The sequence below is a fragment of the Lolium rigidum genome, chromosome 4 (assembly GCF_022539505.1).
Source record: "Lolium rigidum isolate FL_2022 chromosome 4, APGP_CSIRO_Lrig_0.1, whole genome shotgun sequence".
Classification (NCBI taxonomy): domain Eukaryota; kingdom Viridiplantae; phylum Streptophyta; class Magnoliopsida; order Poales; family Poaceae; genus Lolium; species Lolium rigidum.
The window spans coordinates 121,341,343-121,356,940 of NC_061511.1; the positions used below are offsets into that span (position 1 = coordinate 121,341,343).

Here is a 15,598-nt window from a genome sequence, read left to right on the forward strand (position 1 = left end):
GTGGCAGCCGGGCCTCTAGGAAATCTACTGGAAATTAAGGCACTCCTTTTAATAGAGCACCGGAGCAAAGCATTAACACTCCGTGAACACATGTGATCCTCATATCACCGCCATCCCCTTCGGTTGTCCCAATTTCTGTCACTTTGGGGCCTCGGGTTCCGGACAAGCAATACGTGTATACAACTTGCAGGTAAGATCATAAAGCAATGAATATCATAATGAATTGATAACATGTTCAGATCTGAGATCATGGCACTCGGGCTCTAGTGACAAGCATTAAGCATAACAAGTTGCAACAATATCATAAAAGTACCAATTACGGACACTAGGCACTATGCCCTAACAATCTTATGCTATTACATGACCAATCTCATCCAATCCCTACCATCCCCTTCAGCCTACAGCGGGGAAATTACTCACACATGGATGGGGGAAACATGGCTGGTCGATGGAGAGGCGTCGGTGGTGATGATGGCGATGATCTCCTCCAATTCCCCGTCCCGGCGGAGTGCCAGAACGGAGTTTCGGTCCCGAGACGGAGTTTCGCGACGGTGGCGGCGTACTGGATGGTTTCTGGCGATTTCGACTTCTCCCCGTGCGTTTTTAGGTCGAAGGCAATAAGTAGTCCGAAGGAGGGCGTCGGGGGCCAGCCGAGGCCGCCACACACTAGGGCCACGCGCCCCCCTCCTGGGCCGCGCCGGCCTAGTGTGTGGGGCCCTCGAGCCCCCACCCGGCTTGCCCTTCCGGCTCCGTCAGTATTCCGGGAAAATAGGACCTTTCGCATAAATTCCGAGGATTTTCCCGAAAGTTGGATTTCTGCACAAAAACGAGACACCACGAGCAATTCTGCTGAAAACAGCGTTAGTCCGTGTTAGTTGCATCCAAAATACACAAATTAGAGGCAAAACAATAGCAAAAGTGTTCGGGAAAGTAGATACGTTTTGGACGTATCAACTCCCCCCAAGCTTAGCTTATTGCTTGTCCTCAAGCAATTCGATTGACAACCGAGTGCGATAAAAGAACTTTCACGAACACATTTGTTCATATGATGTAAATATTCTCATGATATGGCAAGTACTTAAGCAGCTCATAATAAGATACATGCAAATAAAATCATCTAATAGCTATGTCAATCATGGAAAAGGTACCAACAAATTAATAATGAGCATCATGAATCATGTCTATCAGCAGGATTGCAATGTTCATAGAATGATATGATAAAGTGGTATCTCGCTTGCCCATAATTGTACAGCAAAACATAAATGCTTGGGCACCTTTGAGGTTCATGAGAAGACTGGCAATATGAGATTATCAAAGATTAAAGCATCAAAGTTATACCACAATTAATCACATTTTGGGACAAGCATATTATACTAAGAATGACAGTTGTGCTCTCAAGAAAGTGCTCAAAGAAAGGATGGAGACTCAATGTAAAAGTAAAAGATTGACCCTTCGCAGAGGGAAGCAGGGATTAACATGTGCTAGAGCTTTTCATTTGTAAAACAGGAGTAAAATTATTTTGAGAGGTGTTTGTTGTTGTCAACGAATGATAGTGGGTACTCTAACTACCTCGTCAACCAGACTTTCAAGAGCGGCTCCCATGAAGGACGTTATCTCTACCAGAAGGGTAAATCATCCCTCTTCTCTTTTGTTTACACACGTATTTTAGTTTCATTATGGATGACACTCCCCCCAACCTTTGCTTACACAAGCCATGGCTAACCGAATCCTCGGGTGCCTTCCATCAATCACATACCATGGAGGAGTGTCTATTTGCAAATTAAGTTGCTTACTGATAAATCAGGGCAAAACATGTGAAGAGAATTATTAATGAAAGTTGATTAATTGGGGCTGGGAACCCCGTTGCCAACTCTTTTTGCAAAATTATTGGATAAGCGGATGTGCCACTAGTCCATTATGAAAGTCCGTCAAGAGTAAATGACAAGATTGAAAGATAAACACCACATATTTCCTCATGAGCTATGAAACATTAACACAAATTAAGAAGCATTTTGAAGGTTTAAAGGTAGCACATGAGAATTTACTTGGAATGGTTTGAAATGCCATGCATAGGTATTTATGGTGGACACTCGGAATAACTTGGTTTTCATGTGTTTGGAAGCACGAGCAGCGTTCCCGCTCGCACAAGTGAAGGCTAGCAATAGACTAAGAAGCGACAATCAAGAGAGCAAGAATCGTCATAATCATGCTTGCGACAAAAATAAATTAACGGAGGCATAAAAGTGATACAAGAACTCGAGGTAAAGTAAATCATCGAGGCTTAATTGACATTTTGTTCAGTCATATGCATGCGTGAGCATGTGCCAAGTTGATTCAAGAGAATTATTCAGAGGAGGATACCACAATGTCATACCTATCTATGAATAAGGCAATGCAAGCAAATATTTATGACATGCTACTCATATTAATAAATTGGAGCTAATCATGAGAGAACATGAACTACTAGACTTTCTTAAATGACATATACCTCACATGAACCAACTACGCATGCTCACATGGATGAGTATATGTACAAAAATGAAAACAAATAGAGTTCATACCAGCCTCTCACCACAATCAGATCGTCGTATATCGTCATTATTGCCTTTTCACTTGTGCAGCTTGAATAATATGGAATGAAAACCACGCTCCAGCCACCGAAGACCATTGAACTCATAATGAACTTTACAAAACCAAAGAAGAACAGCAAATATTTTTGGTGTTTTCGAATTTGAAAGCAAGAACAAAAGGAAACAAGCAAACAAAACAAAATCTCTTTGGATTTTCTTATAGCAAACCAACGATAGCAAATAAAGCAAGATAAAATCAAGAAACTAAAATAAACAAGTGGTAAAGAGAAACAACAGAAATATTTTTGGTCTTTTTGTGTTTTAGGAAAGAAACAAAGCAAGAACAAGAAAATGAGAACTAAAAGAAACACAGAAAAGCAAGATGGCAGAAATCTGCCAAAACTTGACAGCAGTACAGTAATCGATTTTTAAGAAAATCTTACGCTGCTCAGCTCGAAAAGTGTTCAACTAATGAAAGTTAGATAACAACCTGGGGAACATGCACAAAAATTGGCAGCTCAAAATAACGTTCTGGCTGTGCACACGAATGTTTTTAGTAACAGTCCAGAATCTGTTTTCAGGCAGCACTTCCCCAAATATCATCTTCCTCTCATTAGAAAACCACTCAAAGAGACTAAACAAGTATATACAAGTATCCAGCAACCATAATATGCAAAGAATGAGTGATGCCGGTATACCACCCCCAAGCTTAGGCTTTTGGCCTAAGTGGAGATCAACCCCACCGAGGGTCCGGGTTCCACGCCGGTGGATCATACATGGCGTAGTCATAATAAGGTCCCGATGCGAAGAAAAGCGTGGAGGCTCCTCATACCCAACTTGTTGATGCGAAGAACTTGCCGCATCGATGATGAGTCGAGGCGTTCCTCGGCCTCCTCCGTGTCTGTCCCCTGCATGATGGCCATCTCCCTCTATGTATGCATTCAGTGCACCTTCCGTGACCGACCAATCCTCCCCGGAATCAAGGTTAAACCGAGCAGAAGTGTGCAATCCTACTAATTTTTCAGTTTTCTTAGTTATTCTCCAAGCTTTCTTGTAAAATGTTATTCTGTAAGACAGGTTGCTCAAATTAGACGAATCAGAAACAAATTCATGTTTAATCATGGATACTATGTCAAGTTTCTCTATGGGAAGTTGAATATCAAGATGGTGAGGTTCTACACCATGCATAGCTAATAAACGAGAGGCGATGAGACCTCCACAAATTCCTCCCTTCTCACGGTTAGTAGCAAGTCTATTGGCTATCAAAGCACCCAAGTTGTAAGTCCTATCACCTTGTAATGCAGCAGCCTAGAAAGGCTAAATCCTGGATAGATAACTTACTTCCATTCTTTCTAGCAAGAACGCACTTGGTGATGAAATAAGAAAAGTAACGAATAGCTGGGAGTTGAATGCTACTAATGTTACCACCATCCTCTGAGAAGCTTCTTCCATGACAAATCATCTTGAAGAGGTCCAAGAACTCCTGCGGTGATCCCCTTATCTTCTCACCTGATCCCCATTGCGGCACTCTAATTGCTGCACAAAAATCATTAAATGGCAAGTTGACAGTTTTATTATAAATTTTGTACCGAACCATGGGGTTAGATCGCGACCAATTGAATTCAAAATCCTGCACTACAGACATAGTCAGTTTTGCATATTGGCATGGTTCACCACCAACAAAATCATCCAAGCCTGCACGAGAGATTAGATTTTGAACATCTTGCAAGATTCCTGCACTTCTCATAAAATCCACGCACGGGTAGTAAGCGGGTATACCTTCTTCGCGGTGAACTATCATAACTGTTGCACCTCCAATTCTTGTTGGTTGAGTTGGTGCCTACTCCCTTCCATTTTCTGAAATTTTTCAACAAACAATATAAAATTTGATTTGGTGACATATAATTGAGGGAAACTACCATAGGAACTTGCTAGAGTACTAATCATGCATCAAAACTAGTTTCTACCACTTAGAACAAGCATGCAAGCTCACTAAACATGTTACCTACAGCAGCAAAATATTCAAGATATACTCCACCAAACAAAATTCTACTTGGATAATCGGAGGAGTCACATACCGGAGAGCAAATGTGCCAAATTTCGGACAGAAATCTGGGCTGAGCAAAGAGATCGAGAAATCTGGAGCTCTTGAGCAAAAACGCGAGTGAGAGGAACCCGGTGCGAGTTTTTTCGGGAGAGAGAAGAGAGTGGGAGGAAGAGATGATGAAGTGGGGCAAGGAGGGGCCCACACACCAGGGTGGCGCGCCCCTTGCCGGCCGCGCCGGCCCGTGGGGTGCCACCCTGGGGTGCCCCACTGGTCATCCCCAGGTGTTCCCAGGTGCCTCGTCGAAAAATAGGACCAATGGTATAATTTTTGTGAATTTTTGAAAACTTTGAAAAATGCACATTTCTGGGTGTCAAAATTATTATTACCGGGCAGGAAAATTTTTGAAATCTCTAATTAACTAAAGAACTTTGCAAAAACAAAAGTTCTACAGCAAGTAGATCAAGTGGAGGGAGAAAGAGATGTTGTTTAATTCCTCTTATGCATATAAAATGAATTTGTTAACAAGGTTGATCAAGTCTTGCCACCAAATAAATTTTACATAACATATGAAGAAATAAACCTCAAATCAATCATGTTACCTTGTATTGTATTGATATGGATCCAATCACAAGAGTTTGATATTCTTCTTTAGGCTCATATATTGGACAATCAATAGTTCCCACTTTGATAGTTCTCACATTAGAAATTGTATTGACTCCACATGCTTTCTCAATCCTCTTGGGAAAATAAACGGTATGCTCCTTGTCATCGACATTGAAAGTAACTTTTCCTTTATTGCAATCAATAACAGCCCCCGCGGTGTTAAGAAAAGGTCTCCCAAGAATAATAGACATATTATCATCTTCAGGCATTTCCAACACAACAAAATCAGTTAATATCAAGCAGTTATTAGTAACTTGAACAGAACATCCTCACATATACCAACAGGAATAGCAAGAGATTTATCAGCCATTTGCAAAGATATATCATTCGGTATCAACTTATCCAAATAAAGTCTCTTATAAAGAGAGAAAGGCATAACACTAACACCCGCTCCCAAATCACATAGAGCAGGTTCTAACATAATTATTCTTAATAGAACAAGGAATAGTCCGAATACCTGGGTCGCCAAGCTTCTTTGGAACCTTACCATTGAAAGAGTAATTAGCAAGCATAGTGGAAATCTCCTCATTAGGAATTTTCCTTTTGTTAGAGACAATATCTTTCATATACTTTGAATAAGGAGGCAATTTAATAGCATCAGTCAAAGGTATTTGCAGGAATAAAGGTTTCATCCAATCACAAAATTTATTATAGTGTTCTTCTTCCTTTGATTTTAGTTTCTTAGCAGGAAAAGGCATTTGCTTTTGAACCCAAGGTTCCCTTTCACTACCATGTTTCTTAGCAATAAAATCTTCTTTAGTATACTTTTTATTTTTAGCATGCTTTTCAGTGTTCTTCTTCAACCTCTTCTTTATCGAAGCATCATTCTTATCATTATCTTTATCATGTTCATTACCACTTTCGCCAGATCGAAATAGAAATACTATTAGGATCATTAACAGCTCGAGGATTCTACAACAGTTTTATGTTTCTTTTTCTTTCTTAGATGGAGCACTAGTTTCAGTTGAGAATCTTGTTCAACTCTTTGGGATGCCCTTCAGATATAGAGGATCCCGGTAGAAACACCGCCTATAGTTGTTACTTCATAAGCATGCTTTTCTTTAGAATTATCTTTTAACAAGTCATTTTGCACTTTAGTGAGTAGATCAATTTGAGTTTGAACCATTTGAAAATGTTTAACAAGCATCTTAACATCATTGGAGGTTCTCTCACAATACCATGCAATTCACCAATAGCTCGAGAATTTTCCATTAAATGATTCTCTACTCTCATATTGAAATTACTTTGCTTAACAATATAATTATCAAACTCATCTAAGCATTGAGCAGGAGGTTTTGAATACGGAATATCTTCTCTAGTAAAGCGTTCAAGAGAGTGTACCTCAATCATGGATGGAGGGGGAGTGATCTTACATGAATCTTCTATGGGAGGTAAATTCTTCACATCTTCGGATTTAATACCCTTCTCTTTAAGAGATTTCTTGGCTTCCCTCATATCTTCATCATTTAATTTAATCATACCCCTCTTCTTCAATATTGGTGTCGGGGTTGGTTCAGGTGTACACCAATCATCATGATTCCGGCCTATTCTCGCCAATAATTCTTCAGACGTCGTCCGGAGTTCTTTTCCCGAAAACACAACCAAGCACAACTATCCAGGTATGCCCTAGACTCAATGGTTAGTCCACTATAAAATATATCAAGTAAATCATGCTTTTCCAAATCATGGTCAGGCCGAGCTCTAATAAGAGAGCAAAATCTAGCCCAAGCCTCGTGCAATTTCTCTCCATCTTCCCGATCAAAATTATAAATTCTCTGCAAAGCAATATGTTGAGCACTAGCAGGAAAGTAGTTACGGAAGAAAACATCAAGCAATTCTTTTGGACTATTAATAGAATCAGGTGGCAAATTATTATACCAAGTTTTAGCATCATCCTTTAATGAGAAAGGGAAAATTTTAGCAACGAAATAAGTACGCTTCTTAACATCATCGGAAAACAAGCTACTAAGAGTAGATAGCTCAATCATGTGTTCTACAACACTTTCTTTTTCAGTACCACAAAAAGGTGTTTTCTCAACAATAGATATATGAGACAAATCAAGAGAAAAATCATAATCCTTATCCTTAATGTTTATAGGAGATGTGGCAAATTTAGGATCAGGAGATAGTTTATATCTAACAGTATGTTATGCAAGCAACTTTTTAATTTTTCTTGCATCAGTAGTAGCATTGCATTTATCAATAAAATCATCATCAAGTTCTACATAATCTTCATCAAGATCATCACTAGAGTATTCAACAGACTCAGGTGAATTAACAGGTGTAGCAGCATTTTCATTAGGAGTTTCAGCATTTTCAATTTGTCTAGACCTAGCAATTGTAGCATCTAGAAAAGATCCCAATGAACCACTATCATCAAGCACAGCAGAAGCATCATCAATATTATAAGAATTTTCAGATCTAGCAGAAGTACCAAGCATGTGAAGCATGTGGTGGTGAAACAAGTTTATCAATCACAGTATGGTGAATCAAGAGCAGCAGAGGTACTCGCAGTTGTACCTTTTCTTGTAGTGGATGGTAATATGGCGACTTTAGGATCGCGAGGTTTACCCATGATGGAGAATTTGCAGCGAACAATATCAATCCAAGTGAACTTCCAAATAAAGCTATGCTCCCCGGCAACGGCGCCTGTAAAATAGTCTTGACAACCCACAAGTATAGGGGATCGCAACAGTCTTCGAGGGAAGTAAAACCCAATTTATTGATTCGACACAAGGGGAGACAAAGAATACTTGAAAGCCTTAACAGCGGAGTTGTCAATTCAGCTGCACTTGGAAACAGACTTGCTCGCAAGAGTTTATTAGTAGTAACCATTTTATAGCAGTAGCAGTAGTGAAATAACAAGCAGCAGAGTAACAAAGACAGCAAGTAGTGATTATAGTAAACAGCAGGATTAAAATATCGTAGGCACAAGGATGGATGAACGGGCGTTGCATGGATGAGAGAAACTCATGTAACAATCAAAGCAGGGCATTTGCAGATAATAATAAAACGGTATCCAAGTACTAATCAATCAATAGGCATGTGTTCCATATATAGTCGCACGTGCTCGCAATGAGAAACTTGCACAACATCTTTTGTCCTACCAGCCCGGTGGCAGCTGGGCCTCTAGGGAATCTACTCGGAAAGTAAGGCACTCCTTTTAATAGAGCACCGGAGCAAAGCATTAACACTCCGTGAACACATGTGATCCTCATATCACCGCCATCCCCTTCGGTTGTCCCAATTTCCGTCACTTTGGGGCCTCGGTTCCGGACAACAATACGTGTATACAACTTGCAGGTAAGATCATAAAGCAATGAATATCATAATGAATTGATAACATGTTCAGATCTGAGATCATGGCACTCGGGCCCTAGTGACAAGCATTAAGCATAACAAGTTGCAAGAATATCATAAAAGTACCAATTACGGACACTAGGCACTATACCCTAACAATCTTATGCTATTACAAGACCAATCTCATCCAATCCCTACCATCCCCTTCATCCTACAGCGGGGGAATTACTCACACATGGATGGGGGAAACATGGCTGGTCGATGGAGAGGTGTCGGTGGTGATGATGGCGATGATCTCCTCCAATTCCCCGTCCCGGTGGAGTGCCAGACGGAGTTTCTGGTCCCGAGACGGAGTTTCGCGACGGTGGCGGCGTACTGAATGATTTCTGGTGATTTCGACTTCTCCCCGTGCGTTTTTAGGTCGAAGGCAATAAGTAGTCCGAAGGAGGGCGTCGGGGGCCAGCCGAGGCCGCCACACACTAGGGCGGCGCGCCCCCCTCCTAGGCCGCGCCGGCCTAGTGTGTGGGGCCCTCGGGCCCCCACCTAGCTTGCCCTTCTGGCTCCGTCAGTATTCTGGGAAAATAGGACCTTTCGCATAAATTCCGAGGATTTTCCTGAAAGTTGGATTTCTGCACAAAAACGAGACACCGTAGCAATTCTGCCGAAAACAACGTTAGTCCGTGTTAGTTGCATCCAAAATACACAAATTAGAGGGAAAACAATAGCAAAAGTGTTCGGGAAAGTAGATACGTTTTGGACGTATCAGTGGAACCTCGCGCGGTGAAATCTAGGGGGGTAGACCCCTCGAGGCACGCAGACTGCCGTTTTCGGGGGGGGGGGGAACGACCGCTGGAGCACCGAAATGCCACCAAAACTTGCATGTGGACCTAGGATATGTGTGAAAGTGTGGTGGAAGGTGTTATTCACCAAATTGTGCAAGGCATAGCTCCCATGTGTGACATTACTCTCTTTCGGGCGATAACACTTGGAAGATTCCTCGACTTGTAGGCTGAAGTGTCCCGCTGCGGGTATACCGGAGGCTATAATGTGCCAAATGGTGACAAACCTGGCTTTCCATGTGTATATGGACTAATCAAAACCAAACCTATCAAAAAGTATGTTGGTGGAACCTCGCGCGGTGAAATCTAGGGGGGTAGACCCCCCGAGGCACGCAGACCGCCGTTTTCGCGGGGGAACGACCGCCGGAGCACCGGAATGCCACCAAAACTTGCATGTGGACCTAGGATATGTGTGGAACTGTGGTGTAAGGTGTGATTCACCAAATGGTGCAAGACATTGCTCCCATGTGTGACCTTCCCCTCTCTTTCGGGCGATAACACTTGGAAGATTCCTCGACTTGTAGGCTGAAGTGTCCCGCTGCGGGTATACCGGTGGCTATAATGTGCCAAAGTGTGCCAAACCTAGCTTTCCATGTGTATATGTACTAACCAAAACCAAACCTATCAAAAATTATGTTGGTGGAACCTCGCGCGGTGAAATCTAGGGGGTAGACCCCCCGAGGCACGCAGACCGCCGTTTTCGGGGGGAACGACCGCCGGAGCACCGGAATGGCACCAACACTTGCATGTGGACCTAGGATATGTGTGAAAGTGTGATGGAAGGTGTGATTCACCAAATGGTGCAACGCATTGCTCCCATGTGTGACATTCCTCTCTTTCAAGCGATAACACTTGGAAGATTCCTCGACTTGTAGGCTGAAGTGTCCCGCTGCGGGTATACCGGTTGCTATAATGTGCCAAAGTGTGTCAAACCTGGCTTTCCATGTGCATATGGACTAACAAAAACCAAACCTATCAAAAAGTATGTTGGTGGAACCTCGCGCGGTGAAATCTAGTGGGTAGACCCGCCGAGGCACGCAGACCGCTGTTTTGGGGGGGGGGGGGGACGACCGCCGGAGCACCGGAATGCCACCAAAACTTGCATGTGGACCTACGATATGTGTGAAAGTGTGGTGGAAGGTGTGATTCACCAAATGGTGGAAGGCATTGCTCCCATGTGTGACATTCCTCTCTTTCGGGCGATAACACTTGGAAGATTCCTCGACTTGTAGGCTGAAGTGTCCCGCTGCGGGTATACCGGTGGCTATAATGTTCCAAAGTGTGACAAACCTGGCTTTCCATGTGCATATGGACTAACCAAAACCAAACCTATCAAAAAGTATGTTGGTGGAACCTCGCGCGGTGAAATCTAGGGGGGTAGACCCCCCGAGGCACGCAGACCGCTGTTTTCGAGGGGGAACGACCGCCGGAGCACCGGAATGCCACCAAAACTTTCATGTGGACCTAGGATATGTGTGAAAGTGTGGTGGAAGGTGTGATTCACCAAATGGTGCAAGGCATTGCTCCCATGTGTGGCATTCCTCTCTTTCGGGCGATAACACTTGGAAGATTCCTCGACTTGTAGGCTGAAGTGTCCTGCTGGGGTATACCGGTGGCTATAATGTGCCAAAGTGTGCCAAACCTGGCTTTCCATGTGCATATGGACTGACCAAAACCAAACCTATCAAAAAGTATGTTGGTGGAACCTCGCGCGGTGAAATCTAGGGTAGACCCCCGAGGCACGCAGACCGCCGTTTCTGGGGAACGACCGCCGGAGCACCGGAATGCCACCAAAACTTGCATGTGGACCTAGGATATGTGTGAAAGTGTGGTGGAAGGTGTGATTCACCAAATGTTGCAAGGCATTTCTCCCATGTGTGACATTCCTCTCTTTCTGAGCGATAACACTTGGAAGATTCCTCGACTTGTAGGCTGAAGTGTCCCGCTGCGGGTATACCGGTGGCTATAATGTGCCAAAGTGTGCCAAACCTGGCTTTCCATGTGCATATGGACTAACCAAAACCAAACCTATCAAAAAGTATGTTGGTGGAACCTCGCGCGGTGAAATCTAGGGGGGTAGACCCCCCGAGGCACGCAGACCGCTGTTGGGTGGGGGGAATGCCCGCCGGAGCACCGGAATGCCACCAAAACTTGCAAGTGGACCTAGGATATGTGTGAAAGTGTGTTGGAAGGTGTGATTCACCAAATGGTGCAAGGCATAGCTCCCATGTGTGACATTCCTCTCTTTCAGGCGATAACACTTAGATTCCTCGACTTGTAGGCTGAAGTGTCCCGCTGCGGGTATACGAGTGGCTATAATGTGCCAAACCTAGCTTTCCATGTGTATATGACCTAAACAAAACTAAACCTATGAAAAAGTACATTGGTGGAACCTCGCACGGAGAAATCTAGGGGGTAGACCGCCGGGGCCCATATATAGACCGCTGTTTGGGGGGGGGGGGGGGGAAGACCTCCGGAGCACTTGAATCCCAGCCAAACTTGCATGTGGACCTAGAATATGTTTGGAAGTGTCGTGTAAGGTGTAAAGCTGCAAGAAATTACACCAAATATGTGGGGACGATAACACTTAGCAGACACCGAACCCCCGTTAATTTGCTCCGAAACCCTGATATGTTGGGGGGAGGGGTCGATAAAGATGTAGATTACTTGTTTTATCGGTATACAGATTGTATTAAGTAACACTAACAAATAGTCTACAAAAAGTAAAAACTAATTTTACAACAAATGTAAGTATTAATATAAATATAAATACAAAAGAAGGAAAAGAAATAAAATTGTACTCTGTGCCGTGCAAACACGCACGACAAAGGGTTGGCCCGCACGGCAAAGCCGTCGTTGCCGTGCCCGCATCTTTGCCGTGCGCCTTCATGGCCTCTTTGCCGTGGGGCGTTACTTTGCCGTGCGCCATCTGGCTACTTTACCGTGCGAGGCTGCTTTGCCGAGCGCCGAGCCATGCGCCTTTTATTTGCCGTGCGTCGTTCCTCTGCTGCACGGCAAAGCAGTTATTGCCGTGCGCGAGGCGCACGGCAAAGAACTGCCACACGGCAAAGGGTCACGAAGGCACACGGCAAAGAGGCGCGGCAGTGAGACTTTTTCCTGTAGTGAATAGTCCGTGTACATCGCGGCGTGTGAGAAGGAAATAAGGCAAAATGAGCAATAGAAACGAGAGTAGTAGCCGACAGGCTAAAAAGGCAAAAACGCGCACGGATTGTGGCCACCGATTCCTATATATAATAATACGCAAAAAAATAGATTCCTATATATAATACGGGATCGATATTGGTAGAGTAATCCAAGCGGGGAGTAGTATATATGTAGGAGTACGTACATGCGTTCACGACGGGCAAGTGTCGAAATGGAGATGACAACAAGCAGAAACAGCACTGTGTTGAAGCCGTTCTACTCCACGCCGCACCCCCTCGCCGGCGAGATGGTGCCGCTGACACTCTTCGACCTCGCCACCCACGACATTTTCGTTCCCATCATGCTCGTATATACCGCCCCCACTCCGTCCAACGAGGAGCTCAAGGAGGGCCTGTGCAGGGCCGTCGCGCTGTACCCTCACCTGGCAGGACGCTTCGCCGTCGACCAACAGGGCAGGCGCTGTATACACATCAACAACGAGGGCGTGCTTGTCGTGGAGGCCACCGTCCCCGTCGATCTGTCAGCCAACAGTTACCCGGAGCGGCCGTCACCGGAGGTACGTAAACGTAACTTAACGTGCGTAATAATGCTACTAATTACCCTATCATACCATGCATGGGTTTGATCTATATATCTGCCCTGCATGCGTGCGATATATATAGGAGCACGACGCCGGCGTGGCCCTGCTGCAGATCAAGCTAAACCGGTACAAGTGCGGCGGCCTGGCGATCGGCCTCGCCAGCCACCACCTCGTCGCCGACGGCCATTCCATGAACACCTTCCTCACCACCTGGGCGAACACGGTTCAACAAGGCAGGGACTTCACCGCCCCGTCCCCTTTCCTCGACCGCGGGTTGACCGCCGTGCCACGGAGCGTGCCCACGCCAGCAGTGGCGTTCGACCGCCAACATCCCTCCGCCCCCCTGTCCCTGTCCCTGTCCCCGTCCAGGTTTAACAACATCACGGTTCGCTTCACCGCTGAGTTCCTCGCCGAGCTCAAGGCCCGCGTAGGCGTCCGTAGCAGCACGTTCCAGTGCCTGCTAGCTCACCTGTGGAAGAGGACCACGGCGGCGCGGCGCCTCAAGCCCGAGGAGTTCACCCAGGTGAGGGTGGCCGTGAACTGCCGGGGAAGGGCTGATCCTCCCATTCCCTTGGAATTCTTTGGCAATATGGTGCTCGGGGCGTTCCCTAGACTCCAGGTCCAGGACGTCCTCAGCTGGAGCTACGGCCGCGTAGTCGGCGCCATTCGAGACGCCCTGGCACGCATCGACGGCGACTACGTCCGGTCGTTCCTGGACTTTGGAGCCGCGTATGGGGCGGAACTCACAGGCAAAGGCGGCACCATGTGCTGCCCCAACCTGGAGGCCGACAGCTGGCTAGGGTTCAGGTTCCACGACCTTGACTTCGGCGGCGGGCCGCCCGCCACGTTCCTGCCGCCCGACATGCCGGTTGAGGGGCTGATGGTATTCATGCCCTCGAGCGTAGCCAGGGACGGGGTCGACGTCTACATGTCTGTCGCGGAGGACCACGTCACGACTTTCCAGCAGATCTGCCATTCCTTGGATTGATTAAAAGCTACTGTACTACCCGCAAAAAAAAAAAGCTACTCCGTACTGTACTAGTATGCAGTATGCGCGCACTCTCGGACATAGCTCCCACCATGTATGATGTATATGTATTTCTCCTTATTTATTGTGTCTTCTGCATGTGAAATATAAATAAAATATACTGCTATATTTGAACAAATAAAGTTGGAGCGCCCTGTTTTGTTTGAGGTCCTCTAGGGACTGTTCTTGCCACAAGTAGGCCTTCTTGAGTGGTGTCCGCGGCCCGCAAATGCGCTCCTTTTCGTGCTTGTCCTTAGGTTCATTGGATGAATTTTCAAGAACAAAAGCAGGATGTAGGCTTTTCTCCTTGATGCGATGGTCAAAGAAGATCACCATACCACACATGGGTCTCCTTTGAGCTATAAACGAATTTTGCTTATTCGTGTGCCACTTCTTTCGCATTTGTTTGACAATGATCGATGGAAAGCCTGGTTAATCCTCCATGATCGTATCAATACAAAGGATATGCTTAGAGAAGCATTGGACTGTCACTTCTAATCACAATTGTGAACTCTGTCATGCACACTGCCTGGAAGATTGGTCTCATCTATTTTATGAGTGCACATTTAGTGTTAGAGTATGGATATACTTAGAAGTTGATTGGGGGAATTGGGAAAAAAAAACCCGTCTCGCTCCTCTCGCCCCCCGCGCGGGCGAGCAGGGGCAAACCCTAGCCGCCGCTCCTCCCAGTCCGGTTCTCCCCCTCCCTCTCTGCGCCGCCGCTGGCGCGGGCCGCCGGGCGTTGCCTGTGCGGTGCCGGCGGCGGCGGGCGGTCTTTCCCCGCGAGCGTGGAGCCCTGGCGCGGCGCAGGGCGGCCCGTGGTGGTGCACCTCAGCCTATGGCGGTCTGATGCGGCGGCGTGAGATCCGCGTGTCGGGTCGAAGGAGGCGCAGCGGCGCCGTCGTTGGCGGCGGAGCGGCGGTCGGGAGGGGTGGTGGAAGCATCCGTTCGACCAAGATCTGGGCCCCTTTTGGGCCCGATCTGGGCTTGGCGGGCCGTAGGTGTCGTTGCCTAATCGACGGTACCTCGGAGGAGGGATCCTCACGAGGGGGAGAAGAAGTAGGGGCCATAGGGCGGAGTGCACACGGGACGGTGGTACGCGAGTTACCCAGCTTCGGAACACCTGCACGAGGACAGGGCCTACTGCTGCTTGTCTGGAATTATCTGGGCGCTTTCGCGTTGTTACAACGAGTTGTGGTTGTGCCTCTAGGGCTCCCAGGATCCGGCTTATAAAGGCGCACGGATCTAGGGTTTACATGGAGAGTCCTAGCCGGAATACAAGTTGCCTAACTACGGTACAATGTCTTGCCGTGTACGTCAAGGATCCGCCTTCCTCCAAGTACGTGCCGGATCCGGATACTTCATGGGCCGTCACGGATCCGGCCTCCTTCGTAGGACCGGTAGAGA

The 15,598-nt window shown here is 46.1% G+C and overlaps 1 protein-coding gene across 1 annotated transcript; it reads left to right on the forward strand.

Moving 5' to 3' along the window:
* Positions 1-12,795: 12,795 nt before the first annotated feature.
* LOC124705818 (tryptamine benzoyltransferase 1-like) lies at positions 12,796-14,152 on the forward strand. Its single transcript, XM_047237508.1, has 2 exons — positions 12,796-13,140; positions 13,247-14,152. Exons 1-2 carry the CDS (start codon positions 12,796-12,798, stop codon positions 14,150-14,152), a joined length of 1,251 nt encoding a protein of 416 aa, XP_047093464.1.
* Positions 14,153-15,598: the final 1,446 nt, after the last annotated feature.